This window comes from Mandrillus leucophaeus, unplaced genomic scaffold (assembly GCF_000951045.1).
Source record: "Mandrillus leucophaeus isolate KB7577 unplaced genomic scaffold, Mleu.le_1.0 Scaffold79, whole genome shotgun sequence".
Classification (NCBI taxonomy): Eukaryota; Metazoa; Chordata; class Mammalia; order Primates; family Cercopithecidae; genus Mandrillus; species Mandrillus leucophaeus.
Window position 1 is genome coordinate 3,432,502 of NW_012108585.1, and position 15,114 is coordinate 3,447,615.

The following is a 15,114-nucleotide window of genomic DNA, read 5'->3' on the forward strand; positions in this document are numbered from 1 at the left end:
TTTGTATTTTTTTAGTAGAGACAGGGTTTCACTGTGTTAGCCAGGATGGTCTCGATCTCCTGACCTCATGATCCGCCCGTCTCAGCCTCCCAAAGTGCTGAGATTACAGGCTTGAGCCACCAGGCCCGGCCTCCCAATTTCTAAATGTCTTAGTCTTCACAAAAGTCGGGGTTTGCTCAGGTACAGAAAAGTTCAATGAGACCAGGACAGGACGGCGCTTTGAAAGTTACGTCAGACTAATCAGAAGTATAAGGTTATTTGCGTGTATTTAACTCACTCCTTTGTCTGAGAAGACTAAAACAGTTACGGGACATCTGACCAGCATCTTAGCATTCATTCCCTTGTCATTCAGGCAGCAAGTATTTATTGAACGCCTACAGTATGCAGGCAGTTTTCTAGGTGTTGGGTATAAAAAAGTGAATAAATGGACCAAAAATCCCTATTCACATGGACTGTGGTTCTGATGGGGGTGGGGGCACAGACGGTACTGAAATAAGTTAGATTATGTGTTATGCTAGAAGGTGCTGTGGAGAAAAGGAAAGGCGGTGGGTGCCAGGGTGGGCAGGTAGGAGTACGACTTCAGCCCTCAGTGGGTTGGTCAGGGAAGGGAGAGTGGCACCCGAGGGGTGCAGGTGGTGTGGGACTCTGGGGCCGAGTGTTCCCTGGAGGAGAAACAGGAAGCACAAGGACCTTGGTGGGGCAGGTGTGGGCCTGGTGCATCCCAGGACAGTAAGAGGTTTAGGATGGAGCAGGTAGACTAGATCAGAGAGGTGACTGAACTGGGGTGGCCACATCCTGCAGGGGTTTCCATGTCGTTGTAAGGACTTGGACACCATTAATCTGGGGCAGATGGAAGCCGTTGGAGGGCTTCTGAATTTCAATACGGTCGCTGCAGCTGCTGTGTTGAGCAGACTGGGAGTAGGGAATACACGTGGACGGTGATGATCCTAATGCAAGCCAGAGATGACGGGAACTTGGACCCTGGAAGGTGCGGTGCTGCACAGTGGCTGAATGAATTCTGGATATGTTTTGGAAGTGGAGCCACACCAGACTCGTTCATTCGTTCAGCGAGTAGGTGCCAGGCACTGGACATGCAGACTTGAACGGATGCATGGTCTCTTCCTCTGAGCTGTCGAGAGTCTAACGAGGAAAGACAGACACGGACAACCGATGAGCACACGGTAACCTGTGTGCAAGGCACGGGCCGGAGGAGCAACCAAGAACTGTATCCCAGATGGTCTGCCATCCCCATCCCTCCTGCTACACCATCACCCACTTCGCAGCTCTTGGGAACCTCTTCCTCCCTCATGCTCTTCCTTGCTCGCAGACTAGTCTCTGAACTGGGTTACTTACTTGGGCCTAGAGCATGTTCATTTTACAGAAAAGGAAACTGAGCCACAGAGTGCTCTCACTGAGCCAGCGTTGAGGTCTGTTTCCTACATTTGTAGAAATTTGGAAAAATCTGCAGGAAAAACCTTAAAGGAACTAGATTCAAGAAGAGAAGGCTGGCCGGGCGCAGTGGCTCATGCCTGTAATCCCAGCACTTTGGGAGGCCAAGGCGGGCAGATCACGAAGTCAGGAGATCCAGACCATCCTGGCTAACACGGTGAAACCCCGTCTCCACTAAAAATACAAAAAACTAGCCGGGCGAGGTGGCGGCACCTGTAGTCCCAGCTACTCGGGAGGCTGAGGCAGGAGAATGGCGTGAACCCAGGAGGCAGAGCTTGCAGTGAGCCGAGACCACATCACTGCACTCCAGCCTGGGTGACAGAGCGAGACGAGACTCCGTCTCTTATAAAAAAAAAAAAGAAAAAGAAGAGAAGGCTGAGTGAAGGTCCTTAAAGGGAAGAGACTTACCGTGCTCCCAAACCTCACTTGTGGAGCTGCCAGGCTCTAGCCTGACTCGCCAGCTCGCAGGTCTGTGGCCCTAGTTCATTCACCCACTGGTGATGACTTACACCCGAGATGCTGCACGGGTGACTTTAGCTAGACCTAGGGTAGAACTGTCGACCGTTCACTGGACCGCCAAAGCCTTTCCCTAGAACGCTTTGAGAGGAGACATCTTGTGGACTCAGGGTTTTAGGTGCAGAACAGCCCACGGACAATGTCCCCAGACTCCGATTCTCCCCTCCCTCCTTCCTCTGACACAGGCAAACCTTTTCTGGCAGACAGTACCTCTGGAGAGTAGCCTCTTAATTTGGCCTTGGCATTGGGGAAAGGTCAGCTGGGGGGTCAGCTTGGCCGTGGCCGTGCACTCTGGTTACAACCCAGGTGGCAGGCAGCCCACTCCCCTCACCTCCCCCACCATCAGCAGCTGCCTCCTGCGGACAGCCGCAAGCCCTCCAGGCTCTGCAGGACGGGGCGGGCTGGCAGCTGCTCCCTCTGATCCCCGCACTCAAACCCTCTTCCTCTGCCTCTCCTCACCCGATGCTTTTCTGTATGGTCTAACACTACCCAGGGGTCAAGGGCCACCCAAGAGCTTGCCTGACCACGCAGCCCGAACTGGCCCCTGGTTCTGTGAACACGTCCCTGTTCGTAGCACCCGTGGATTCCATTGTGCGGGCACATGCCACTCCTGAACTAGGTGACACTTTGAGATGAGGAACCCCTTTGCATCATCTTTTTCAATACTGGAAGCCATGGACGCTCTTTGGGGTTTTCCAGGATGCTTCAGGCACAGCGGCAGTCCCTCGGGGGGTGGGCCCATGGGGAGTGCTCAGCCTTCCTTGTTGAGGGCTCCGAGTCCGCCATGGGGCTGCACATGTGCACTAACTGGCTTTTCTTTATGAGCGAACAGGCTCAGGCCTCCTCTCCGGGTCGCTCAGTGTCTCCAGCAGTTGCACCCCCCATGCCTGCTGCTGCCTGCAGACAGGACAAGAAGTCTGGAAGCTCCTACTCGTTTACAGAGGCGGAGGGCACGGTGGCAGTCACACAGGGCAAGGCCGAGGGCCGGGCACCTCCCTGGAGCCTCCCAAGTGTGAAGAAGGCCCCAGGAGAAAGTGCGGGGAGAGGGGAGGAGGTGGCCAGCGCTGAGGAACGGTGCCGGGGGTCAAGGGAGGCTCTGGAACTTCGTCAGGCTGTGTGTGGTTGGTGGCCATGGGCCCTGTTAACCTTGTTCGCAGGTTTCAGTCCCTACAGTGAGGCCTTGTCTTCCTCTGGCTGTTGGGAGATCCCTGTGATCCAGAGAGGGAACCCACAGAATCCTCACCCCACAGATCTGCTTAGGATGGGCAGAGAGGGAGCGTAGGGCTCCTCCCCCGCAGAAGGTGCCCCTCACCCCCTCACCGCTTCCAGCCTTTTGTCCTCTCTGCTGAGAGGCTGCTGGTGTCTCTGCAGGTCGGAACGAGCTGATTGCCCGCTACATCAAGCTCCGGACAGGGAAGACCCGCACCAGGAAGCAGGTGGGCCTCAAGAGACGGGTAGGGGTCCCAGGGGTGGTACCCCAGCACCAGCCTGCTCCCAAGGTGGGCCAGGCCCTCCCAGGACCAGACGCGGGCTTTCAAGGGGCGGCAGCTCTGGATGAGTTATCTCTGTTGGGCGTGTCACGGGTGGTCCAGTTTTTCTTTTTTTCTTCCTGAGACGGGATTTCACTAGTGTTGCCCAGACTGGAGTGCAATGACGCAATCTCAGCTCACCGCAACCTCCACCTCATGGGTTAAAGCCATTCTCCTGCCTCAGCCTCCCGAATAGCTGGGATTATAGTCACCCGCCACAACGCCCAGCTAATTTTTTGTATTTTTAGTAGAGACGGGGTTTCACCATGTTGGCCAGGATGGTCTGGAATTCCTGACCTCATGTAATCCACCCACCTCAGCCTCCCAAAGTGGTGGGATTACAGGCGTGGAATTACATGCCCGGCTGCGTGGTTCAGTTTTCTTGGGGTCCCTGCTGTCATCACTTAGGAGGAAACTCCTTCCCTCTCTGGAGAGTCAACAACCCCCTCTTGTTCTTCTCCAGGACACCAGGACAGACAGTAAAACATTGGCACTACTTTTTTTTTTTTTTTTCTTTTTTGAGACAGAGTCCCGCTCTGTTGCCCAAGCTGGAGTACAGTGATGCAATCTCCACTCACTGCAACCTCCGCCTCCTGGGTTCAAGCAATTCACCTACCTCAGTCTTCCAAGTAGCTGGGATAACAGGAATGTGCCACCACACCCAGCTAATTTTTGTGGTTTTAGTAGAAATGGAGTTTCACTATGTTGGCTGGGCTGGTCTCGAACTCCTGACCTCAAGTGATCCACCTGCCTTAGCCTCCCAAAGTGCTGGGATTACAGGTGTGAGCCACTGCACCCTGCCGGCACTGCGCTTTTGAAATATTGCCAGCTTCTGGATTAGCTGGGCAAGGCAGGACTGAGGGCCGACCAGTTGACCCTTTCATTCATTCATTCATTTTGTCCACAGATGTGGCTCGAGGGCGGTGAAGGGCGAGGGTCGGGAAGCCAGAAGCCAGGCTGGGGAACACAGGTTGTTGGGAGGTAGAGACAGGAGCCCTCTCTCCCTGCCACAGGTTTCCAGCCACATCCAGGTGCTGGCTCGTCGCAAAGCTCGCGAGATCCAGGCCAAGCTAAAGGTAAGGAAACTGCAGTGTTGGGGGCTGGAGGGGCCAGGAGTGGTGGCTTTCTCCAGCAGTATGCCTTCCCTTTGGGGTCAGGGCGTGGCTGCTGGTGTGCTTCTCTCTGTTGAGGAAAGCCAGGTTGGGCCTGTAACCTGTCTCCCATCCACACAAGAGGGCCAAGTGGTGGACGCCTGGCTCCCCACACCCTGGGAGCTACAGGCCAGGCTCCTGCTGGGATCCCCCCTCGCTGGCTCCTGCTTAGAGGGGCTCACATGGCTCAGAGCAGCCGGATCACCCACCAGCCCTGATTTCTTGAGGGCGCCTTGGTGCCCTCAACCAGAGCATGTAGAGCAGCAGGGGCATGGGGGGCACCTGCTGTGGGGGTGGGGGTGGCGTTTATGGTGTTGTGGGAGCTGGGGAATTCCTTCCTGCTTCCTGCCCTGTGGGACTGGGGGTTCCTTCCCTTCCCTGGGTCAGCCCCGTCTTGCAGGGCCTCTGCTCATAGGTGACAGCTCTGGGGGGCCTGATGTTGCGGCATTCCCCTCAGGGTAGCCCTGCTCTCCACAGGAGTCGGGCCTCTGGGACCCTGGAACTGGGGGCCTTTGGGTGAACACTAGGAGGGTGTGAGCTCTCGAGACATCAGGGAGATGATGACCACAGAGCCTGCACAGCCAGTCGGTGGGAAGATCTGACATTTGAGGCATTAAGTCTAGACCATTTATAAACATTTTTATTGATGTATTTTTAGAGACAGGATCTCCGTCACCCACGCAGAGTGCAGTGACGCAATCATAGCTCACGGCCGCGTTGACCTCATAAACTCCAACCATCCTCCCACCTCAGCCTCCTGAGTATCTGGGACCACAGGCAAGTGCCACTGCACGGCCATTTTTTTCTATTTTTTTATAGAGACGGAGTCTCCCTATTTTGCCTCAGAGGTCCGTAAACCTTGGGGCTCAAGAGATCCTCTTGCCTTGGCCTCTCAAAGTGCTGAAATTATAGGCATGAGTCACTGGGACTGGCCTGCAAACATTTTTTTTTAAAGCAACGTAGCCCCTTTCCTTTTTTCCTCCCAACAAAATATCACGCTGATGTGTTATCAGAGGAGCTGTTCTGGTCAAAGCTAGGTTGGCAAGGCTCCTCTCCTCCCGTGAATCCTTTCCTACCTCATGACACTTGGACGCTAGGGGACCTCAGAACCCAGTTTAAAAGCTACTGGGAGGTCAGGCATAATGGCTCATGCCTGTAAGCACTTTGGGAGGCCAAGGTGGGCGGATCACTTGAGGTCAGGAGTTCGAGACCAGCCTGGCCAACATGGTGAAACCCTGTCTCTACTAAAAATATAAAAACTAGCCAGGTGTGGTGGCGCACACCTGTAATCCCAGCTACTGGGGAGGCTAAGGTAGGAGAATCGCTTGAACCTGGGAAGCAGAGGTTGCAGTGAGCCAAGATAGTGCCATTGCACTCCAACCTGGGCAACAGAGTGAGATTCCATCTCAAAAAAGCCACTGGGCTAGCTGGGCACGCATGCCTGTAATCCCAGCTACTTGGAGGTTGATGGCAGGCGGTGGAGTCTGCAGTGAGCTGTGACTGCACCTGTAACTGGCCACTTCAGCCTGGGCAACATTGTGAGACCCCATCTCTAAAAATATTTTTTATATTAAAGAAAAGCCACTGAATTAGATGACCTTGAAGGTCCCGTCTGGCCCTGGCAGTTCATGATCCTGACACTGGAATCTCAGAATGAGTGGGCGGGAACCACAGACCTTTCTGCCTCCTAGGAAGCCACACCCCACTGCCCACTCAGTTCCATTCCTCCTGCCATCAGCCCAGCTGTTCCCCAAGCCCCACAACTGTGGCCTGGCACCTCGCTCCTTTTTCCCTGGGACAGCTGACCGGCCCTCAGCTGTTGCTCCCTGCCTCTCAGCCTGGCTCGTGTACGCTGGAAGCACCCACAGCCTAGCCCTGCTCCCTGTTTCCCCTCTTTTGTCCGCCTCTGACTCACCGGGACCCCGCAGATGACCACAGTGAATAGACTTCCCACTGCTGCGTTTAGGGCAACCCCTTGGGGGCCAGCTGTGAGGCCCAAATTTGCCTCAGGGAATTGTATTCATCCTTGTCCACAGGTTCTGACTTGGGGCCCAAGGACAGCCTTCAGTGGATGGCTGGACAGACACCAAGGGGAGCCATAAACTCCTTAAAATATGCAAATTTTCATGTATATGTGAGTTTCCTTGGAGAGATTGCTGTGAGGATTTTGTCATATTCTCAAAGAATCTAGAACCCGAAGTGATTAAGCTCTGAGTTAGAGAGTGATCCGGTAGAAATCCCTGAGTGAGAGGCTGGGTCGTAGGCCTGGCTCTGCCCTATGGCCGTGGGTACTTGGGCAAAGTCACTGGGACCTCCTGGAGCTCCGTTCAGTTTCCTCATCTGTAAAGTGACAGACGAGCAAGGTGATATCCAAGTGCCTCTCCCGGCCCCAGTTAGTGGCTCCCTGGCTCCATTGCCCGGCTACTGCTGTCACTCCCCATCAGGTCCTTCCCACTTCCTCCTGACCCCTGCCCTACCCTGCTCAGGCCATGGTTTCCTGAGCCCCAGCCGTTTGTTTAGATCGAGTGTCCAGGAAGGCAGGCACTGAGCAGGTGCAGCCCCGGCCTCGTGATGCAGTTAAGTGCCGAGGTCTGCGGGCTCGCAGGGGTGCGCCTGCCAAGTCCCTCGTGCCCTCCTGCGGGGAGAGGCGGGGGCTGGCCTGGGCACTTTCCTCCTGAAAACTGCAAGTGTCCCTGGATGAGACACACCCTTAGACTTACTAGTTAGCTCCCTCTTTAGTTATCAGAGACAACCTCTGAGAGCAAAGCCCAAGTGTGGCCCCAAAAGGACAGTGGGGAGGAGGCCAGGAAGGACCAGGGACAAACCTCATCTGCTTCACTGCTTTGTCCACGTTGACAATGACCCACTGCTCAGAACGGTTCCCCACTCCCCACCGCCCTCTATGATGCGTCTCCCCCGACCCCTTCATTTGCACGGCCCCCTGTGTGCCAATCTGGACCGAGCTCAGCTGGCCACCCTCACCACTCTCAGCACCCTAGTCACCCAAATTCTCGGAGCCTCAGTTTCTTCATCTTAAAGATCCTACTAGTCCTGCCAGTCTCAGGACGCCGTGAGGTCGTGTTCTTGAAAACCTTCCCTGGGCTGCCTCATGCCACATGGGTGAAATGGTCACCTTGAGAGGCTGAGTGGAAGGGCCTGCTGTGTTCTGGCTCCACACCTGCACGGCACCAGGACGGCAGGGGAGCACTAAGCCCCTCTGAGCCTCCGGGCTGCGGTACTCCCCGCCTCATGGAGCTGCAGTGTGGACCGTGTCGAGGCATCCCTCAGAAGAGCTTGTGAGGTGCAAGGCTCGCCGTTGCTTCTCAACTTCTGTGTTTACTTTATTTTTTAGAGACTCCCACTCTGTCGCCCAGGCTGGAGTGCATTAGTGCTGTCACCGCTCACTGCAGCCTCGACCTCCTGGGCTGAGGTGATCCTCCTGTCTCAGTCTCCCAAGTAGTTGGGAGGTTCTCAACCTTTGTATCACTTAAGGGAGATCCAGATCTACCAAGTTAATTATTATTAGTTATTCAATAATGGTTTTATCTTTCTCATTAAAAAAAAATTCATGGCTGGGGGCAGTCGCTCATGCCTATAATCCCAGCACTGGGTGGTCGAGGCCAGAGGATCACTTGAAGCCAGGAGTTTGAGACCAGCCTGGGCTAATGAGATGCTGTCTGAAAAAAAATAATAATCATAAAGATATTTATTTATGTATTTATTTAGATAGATTCTTGGTCTGTTGCCCAGGCTGGAGTGCAGTGGTACAATCTCAGCTCACTGCAGTCCCTGTTTCCCAGGTTTAAGCCATCCTCCCACCTCAGCAACTTGAGTAGCTTGGCCAAAGGCACACACCACCAGACCTGGCTAAGTTTTGTATTTTTTGTAGAGACAGGTTTCGCCAAGTTGCCCAGGCTGGCCTTGAACTCCTGGGCTCAGGCAATCTACCAACCTCAGCCTCTCCAGGTGCTGGGATAACAGGCATGAGCCACCGCTTCCGGCCAGATACCAAATTTCTAATCAGAGCTCCTGAGTTGACTCAGTCGAGCCATTTAGCCCTGATAAAGCTTCAGACAGTGAATGATACTTGCTGTTCCAGCCTGGGTGTGTGTGGTCTTTTGGGATAATCCCTGCTGGGTACAGTAACACATGCCTGTGGTCCCAGCTACTCAGGAGGCTGAGATGGGCAGATCATTGGAGCCCAGGAGTTTGAAGCTGTCGTGAGCCACAATTGTGCAGTACTCCAGCCTGTGTGACACAGCGAGACCCTGTCTCTGAAAAAAAAAAAAAGACACAATTTCCATTAGGCTTCTTGAAATAGGGAATGTTGTGTCATTGGTTTTGAAGACCTTTGGAATTCAGGCACTCAGGATGGAAAGCACTGGCTTATACGAATATAGCAAACTATTACTATTGTTACCCGTGCCATCCACGTGGCTTTCCCTGTGTGCTCATTTGTTCCGGGCCTATTCAGGGTGAACCCATCCTCTGGGGTCTTAGAGCCTTTGGAGGGCAGACAGTGGGTATTTACCTTCTGATCTGTGAAAGATGAGTGAGTCCCAGGTGCCTGCAGTGTCCAGGGAGATCCTTAGGGAGGACCGAGGTAGGTAGGGCCACAGAAAATGGTCTCTTGCCTCCAGACAGCCCGTGTGGCCAGGGACGATGCTTTCTGTGCACTTGAGTCGGGATCCAGCCGATATTTATGCTTCGTTTTCACAAGACAAGTGCTGAGCTGGGCACCCGTGGTAGAGAGGTGAGCAAAGCATAGAAGACCCTCGTTCTCGAGGTGGCCCCGTAATTAATAAAATGGCAGATAATGTCTCTCTAAGCTCTGAAGAAATAAGCAGGGCAAGTGTCATGCCCCTTTGACAGATGAGAAAACTGACCAGAGAAACCAGGTGACTTTCTCAGTTGTAAAACAAGTTAATAGCATGGCACAGACTTAACGCCTGGTCCCCCAGCTCTGGCCACTGGCAATGAGACAGCTTCCCCGACCCCAGAGCCAGACCCGCCTGGCCTCAGCCTGACTAGTGACCCTGCTGAGGTCCTCCCTTGCAATGTCTCCCCCAGGACCAGGCAGCTAAGGACAAGGCCCTGCAGAGCATGGCTGCCATGTCGTCTGCACAGATCATCTCCGCCACGGCCTTCCACAGTAGCATGGCCCTCGCCCGGGGCCCCGGCCGCCCAGCAGTCTCAGGGGTAAGTGGGCTGCCGAGAGCCGGAGGCCAGGCCAGCCCTCTCCTCCTCCCTCCTCCCTGTTCAGAAGGACCAGAAGCATTGGCCAGCCCAGATTTCTCTCACCTGAGTCCTATTGGCCAGGGCAGTCAGGGAAGGAGGGAACAAGACCAAGGGGCCACACAAGTCCCGGCTTGGCTGATATTGGGATGCCTTTCTTTGGGTCCTCAACAGTGACTGCAGACTTTTCACAAGGGGGAAATGGGAGCTTCCAGGAGCTGACCAACTGGTAGCTCTGCCAAGTTGGCCCAATTTACAGATGAGGAAGCTGAAGCCAAGGTGGCTGAGCTGAAGCCTGAGACCAGCATGTCCCTGGGCAGCCCGTGCCATGCAGCCTCATTCCTGCCCTCCTGCCAGGTGGAGAGCTGGTGCCCAAGAACAAACCCCCGGTCAGATTTTAAATTTCCCAGCCATGACCATGTTGGCCACACTCTCAGAATGATCCAGAAAAGCCCCTTTTCAGAGCTGTCTCCTCGGAGGGGTTTCTTGGCTCCAGGGACTAAATGAGTCTTCAAGGCACCTGCAGCACCACCGTAGGCACGTGAGGAAGGGGCAGTGCCAGGCCACAGCAGTTTTCAAAGTGTGTCCCAGAGAGCACTCGTCCTTCCGCATGTTAAACAGATGGGACACAGTGGTGCTGTGGGTACGTTCGGGACCCTTGGCACTAAGTGGGTTCTTGGCACTGGGACTTTTCCGAGCCTTAGGCCTGCACTGTGACTCTGCAGGGGGTTGTCCTGTGCAGTGTGGACCACACCTGGGTGCTTTTCCCCTGGAGCCCCTCATCCACAGGGCCTGAGAGCCCCCTGAAACCCACTCTGGGGGTGCTGCTGTGGTCTGTTAGCATTCACTAGCTAGACGAGGGCGAGGGCTCCAGCCTCTCCTCCCAGTGGAGGCCCTGCCCTGTCCCACCCCTACCCCCATGCCACAGGGCCCTGGGTGCACCTGGGGCCATGCTGATTCCATGCCTTTTGCCTCCTCAGTTTTGGCAAGGAGCTTTGCCAGGCCAAGCCGGAACGTCCCATGAGTGAGTATGGCCTGCTTTCTGCTGCCAGTTGCTCCCTGAACTGAACTTGAACTCATAAATTCATGACATTGAGCCCGGGCCCCAGGGTGTGCTGGGGCTGCTGCTCGGGTCTGCCTTTCAGGATGGCTTTGAGCTCCGGGATTGGGCTCTCCTACTCTCAGGCATCACTGGGCTCATCTGTGATGTCCACACCCTAGGGTGGTATTTGCCAAAAGCCCAGTCTGTCCAGGGTGTAGGCAGGGCCAGAGCTGAGGTCCCCCAGGGGAGGAGGCTGGGAATCAGATCTCGGGCTGGCCTGGGAGGAGGAAAGGGAGGGGTGGATTTCTTTATCCGACACGCTGTGTCTGTGACCCACCACGAAACCCAAGGGAGTCGGCAGGGGCGGGAGTAGGAGGCCAAGGCCCATCAGGACCACTGAAATCCAGACCACCAGGACCTACCACACAGAGACCACTGGCCCCAGTGCAGGGATCCGTGGTGGCAGCCTGCCCGAGGCTAACACCTCCCCTCTTCTCTCTCCCGCAGTGTGAAGCCTTTCTCTCAGCAAACCTATGCTGTCCAGCCTCCGCTGCCTCTGCCAGGTGGGTGAGCGCTGCGTGTCTCCCTTGCCATCCATCGCAGCTGTGCGGCTCCGGCCTCTGGGTCCAGGCCCCTGCATGTCCCTGTTAGATGCTGCCCCATCACGCATTCCGACCACACATCCTGGTCCCTGGCCACACCCCATTCTTTGCCCCCAGGAGGCACACCTCAGCCGTGTGCCAAGCCCCTTTGTGCCCTTCGGGTTGCCTTGTCCCTGTCCCCTCCCAGCTGTGCTCAGGGCTTGTGGGGCACATGCCTTCCAAGGGCAGTGCCTGTGCCCGGGTGGCTGCCCCACTTGGCCTACCTTGTTACTGCAGTGTGCCTCGCACACCTGACTCCTGGGAGGGCTGAGGGGCGTCTAACTCACCAGCCTGGGGCCCCTCCCGAGAAGAGGGACCCTTGTGAAAGAAGACCTGGCGGAGGCAGCCAGCTCTGCCGACAGGAGCCCCCCCCCGCCCTCTCACTGACAGGCTCCCCTCTGTCCTCGCCTCTTTCTCGGGAGGGGCCCTCACCACCTCCCACTCTGTAGGGCAAGACCAGCTCCTCACCCTTAAACTGCCCATTCTGGTGTGGACTCTGCCTGCCCAGCCCCTTGGCTTTCCTGCCACCGAGAGCAGCCCTGCTGCCTCCTGCCCCCCACGTCCTGAAGGCTGCGTTCTCTCGTTCACACATCAAAACGAAGTCACAGCGTCGGATCCCGTCCACCCTCTGTCTCATGGCAGTCCTCTCCCGTCCACGCTGACCCTGTCTTCACTCCAGGCCTGCTGGCTTTTGCCTGTGTTCCTGCAGCAGCCTCTTCACCGGCTCCCTGTCCCGTCTCACCTCCTCTCGTCACCCTGTCACTCACCAGAGCTTCAGTCTCATGGTGTTGCTTCCAGGCTTATGGTGCCTTCCTGGCCCCCTGTTGCCTTCAGGACATGATCTAAACTACAGTAGGATGGAGTAGGTTCATCTGTTAGCAGCACTGGATGGAGAGCCTCTTCTGGGCCAGGCCCTGTTCTAGGAGCTGGGGAGACACCTGTGACGCACACAGGAAACGTCCCCGTCTCTCCGGGGTGATGCCACATTGTAATAGTTGATTCATCTGGTTATTTCCCCGACGGGAACAGAAGTTGCTGGACGGCAGGAACTGAACAGTACCTGTTCTGGAAGCCGTGGTCCTGCAGGACCCCAGTTGCCCTCCAGAATCCAGTCTTGCTGGGCGGTTCCATGCAGAGTCCTGAGTGGCCTGAGTTGTACCAGGCGAGCCCCTCCCCACCAGAGAGGCTCTGGGATGCCCAAGCCTTGCACTCTCTCCTCCACCTCTGCTAGGAGGTCCGTTTAGGGAGACAGGCGGCCCCCCAGGCAGCACGGGTCTGTCCGAGGAGGCCCGGGGTCCTTGCAGAGGGTGTGGGCAGGGCGGGTGTCCGTGACCAGGTTCCATGTGCCTCTCTCACATTGTGCAGGGTTTGAGTCTCCTGCAGGGCCCGCCCCATCGCCCTCTGCGCCCCCGGCACCCCCGTGGCAGGGCCGCAGCGTGGCCAGCTCCAAGCTCTGGATGTTGGAGTTCTCAGCCTTCCTGGAGCAGCAGCAGGACCCGGACACGGTAGGTCCTGGCCTGTGCCTGGCTGGCTCCCCGCCACCCCCTCTGCCTCTGTTTCTGCTTCCAGTGCTCTTGTCCCACTCCACACTGGGGCTTAATTCAAGTTCCTTGTTCCTTTATGGTCTTTCCTTCCGTCCTTCCCCCGACTCCTTTCCTCCTTCACGTCACCCCCTTCCCTCTTTCCCTCCTCCCTGGCCCAGTGCCCTGTTCCTCCCTCCCTGTCCTGTGTTCCTCCTCCCCTCCTAACCCAACCAACCCTTAGTCCAAGGTCGCTGTGGTCCCAGCCCCACCCCCACACTGTCCCAGCCTTTCCCTGGCTCTGAGAGGCAGGCAGGAAGCTGAGGAGTCTCCTGTGCGTCTGCTCCACATCCTACGGGATGCCAGCCTGTCCCCTTCAGTGTCCAGTGTCCTGGGTGACCAGCGTCACCTGCAAAGATCAGAGGGGGACGTGGAGGAGGCCAACGTGACAGGAGGCCAGGGCCCTTCTCACTCTGACATCTTCAAACTTTTTTTTTTTTCCTTTTCTTGAGACAGAGACTTGCTCTGTCGCCCAGGCTGGAGTGCAGTGGTGTGATCTCAACTTACTGCAACCTCTGCCTCCTGAGTTCAAGCGATTCTCCTGCCTTAGCCTCCTGAGTAGCTGGGATTATAGGTGCCCACCACCACACCTGGCTAATTTTTGTATTTTTAGTAGAGACTAGGTTTCACCATGTTGGCCAGGCTGGTCTTGAACTCCTGACCTCAGCTTCCCAAAGTGCTGGGATTACAGGTGTGAGCCACTGTGCCCAGCTCAAACTTCTTTTTAGCTGACGACCCCGTGAACCGAATAGACTCTTAGAAGTTCAGGATGTAAAATAAAAGAAGTCTTTTACCATCTCCGTTTCACTCATGGGGAAACTATGGTCCAGAAAGGCCAAGCGGCTTGCGCCGGGTCACGTGGTGGGCATGCAGAGCTGGGGCTGTCTGACCGTCTGGCCTGTGCTCCGCCTCCCTCAGACCCACTCTCTCTACAGTACAACAAGCACCTGTTCGTGCACATTGGCCAGTCCAGCCCAAGCTACAGCGACCCCTACCTCGAAGCCGTGGACATCCGCCAAATCTATGACAAATTCCCGGAGAAAAAGGGTGGACTCAAGGAGCTCTTTGAACGGGGACCCTCCAATGCCTTTTTTCTCGTGAAGTTCTGGGTAAGCCCGTGATAAACTCTTCCTTCCTACCACCAGGGCGTCCGTGGTAGTGAGAATGGGGTGAGAGTACCCAGAGCGTGCCCTTGCCACAGTAGAAACTCGGGGAGGTGGCACCAGTGAGAAGGGGAGAGCAAGCCCAGCATGGCTATGGGGTGGTCAGAGCTGAGCTGAGGAACAAGGTGGTGATCCCAGAGAGCTGGCCTAGTCGAATGAAGCCTTGTCTCGCGGGTGGTGATGGCAGCTAACCCCGGCAAGAGGTGGAGCCCTCAGGAGGTGAAGTTCCAGAAAAAGACACAGGGGACCCTACGGGGATGAGTGAAGACATGATGAGGAGCGCCCTCGTCACCCAGGTCTTTGAATGACAAGTCCTGCATGGGTTTCCGGGCCTGGAGCTCGTCCTTCAGTGCTCATGTCCAAGGCATGTTGGGCTGAACAGAGCTTGGAGAAGGGGAGGGAAGTGTTGGATGGGCGAGGCCACCCCAGAAGAAACACCCACCCAACTTCTCAGATAGCTCAGCCCATAGACTTGGCCTCTGCGGCCCTCCCACCTCACCCCTGGGCAGGTGTTTTGTGGGTAGAACCCCCTCCATTAGAAATGTCTTGTCTGAGGCCCAGAGGTACAGTAGCTGCCCTGGGAGCTTAGCTTCCTGCGGGCCCAGTATGTGCAGAAAAGGGGTGCGAGGAGAGAGTCAGACAAATAAGTGCTAATGAAGCTAGCGGTGAGGAAGGACAGGAAATCAGGCTCTGTGACTGAGGCTTGGAATATTCTCAGGACATGGACTGAGGTTTTGGTGGCTCTGCCCGCATCCCTCTTCCCCACTCCCTTTCAGCTCTCTGCACGCTCTTTTCTTTTTTTTTTTTT

At 55.9% G+C, this 15,114-nt stretch overlaps 1 protein-coding gene across 3 annotated transcripts in view; it reads left to right on the forward strand.

The window, feature by feature from the left end:
- The window catches only part of TEAD4 (TEA domain family member 4), a 100,220-nt gene that overhangs the window by 65,597 nt on the left and 19,509 nt on the right, over positions 1 to 15,114 (forward strand). For 2 of the 3 annotated variants that reach the window (XM_011967172.1, XM_011967171.1), the window contains 7 exons: positions 3,337 to 3,401; positions 4,508 to 4,570; positions 9,716 to 9,844; positions 10,861 to 10,904; positions 11,430 to 11,485; positions 12,929 to 13,068; positions 14,079 to 14,252. In XM_011967172.1, coding sequence (XP_011822562.1) covers positions 9,749 to 9,844; positions 10,861 to 10,904; positions 11,430 to 11,485; positions 12,929 to 13,068; positions 14,079 to 14,252 — 510 coding nt within the window. In that variant the 5' untranslated portion in view covers positions 3,337 to 3,401; positions 4,508 to 4,570; positions 9,716 to 9,748. Of the gene's footprint in view, positions 1 to 3,336; positions 3,402 to 4,507; positions 4,571 to 9,365; positions 9,399 to 9,715; positions 9,845 to 10,860; positions 10,905 to 11,429; positions 11,486 to 12,928; positions 13,069 to 14,078; positions 14,253 to 15,114 lie in introns of all 3 variants that reach the window. The other variant, XM_011967170.1, reaches the window with a different exon arrangement.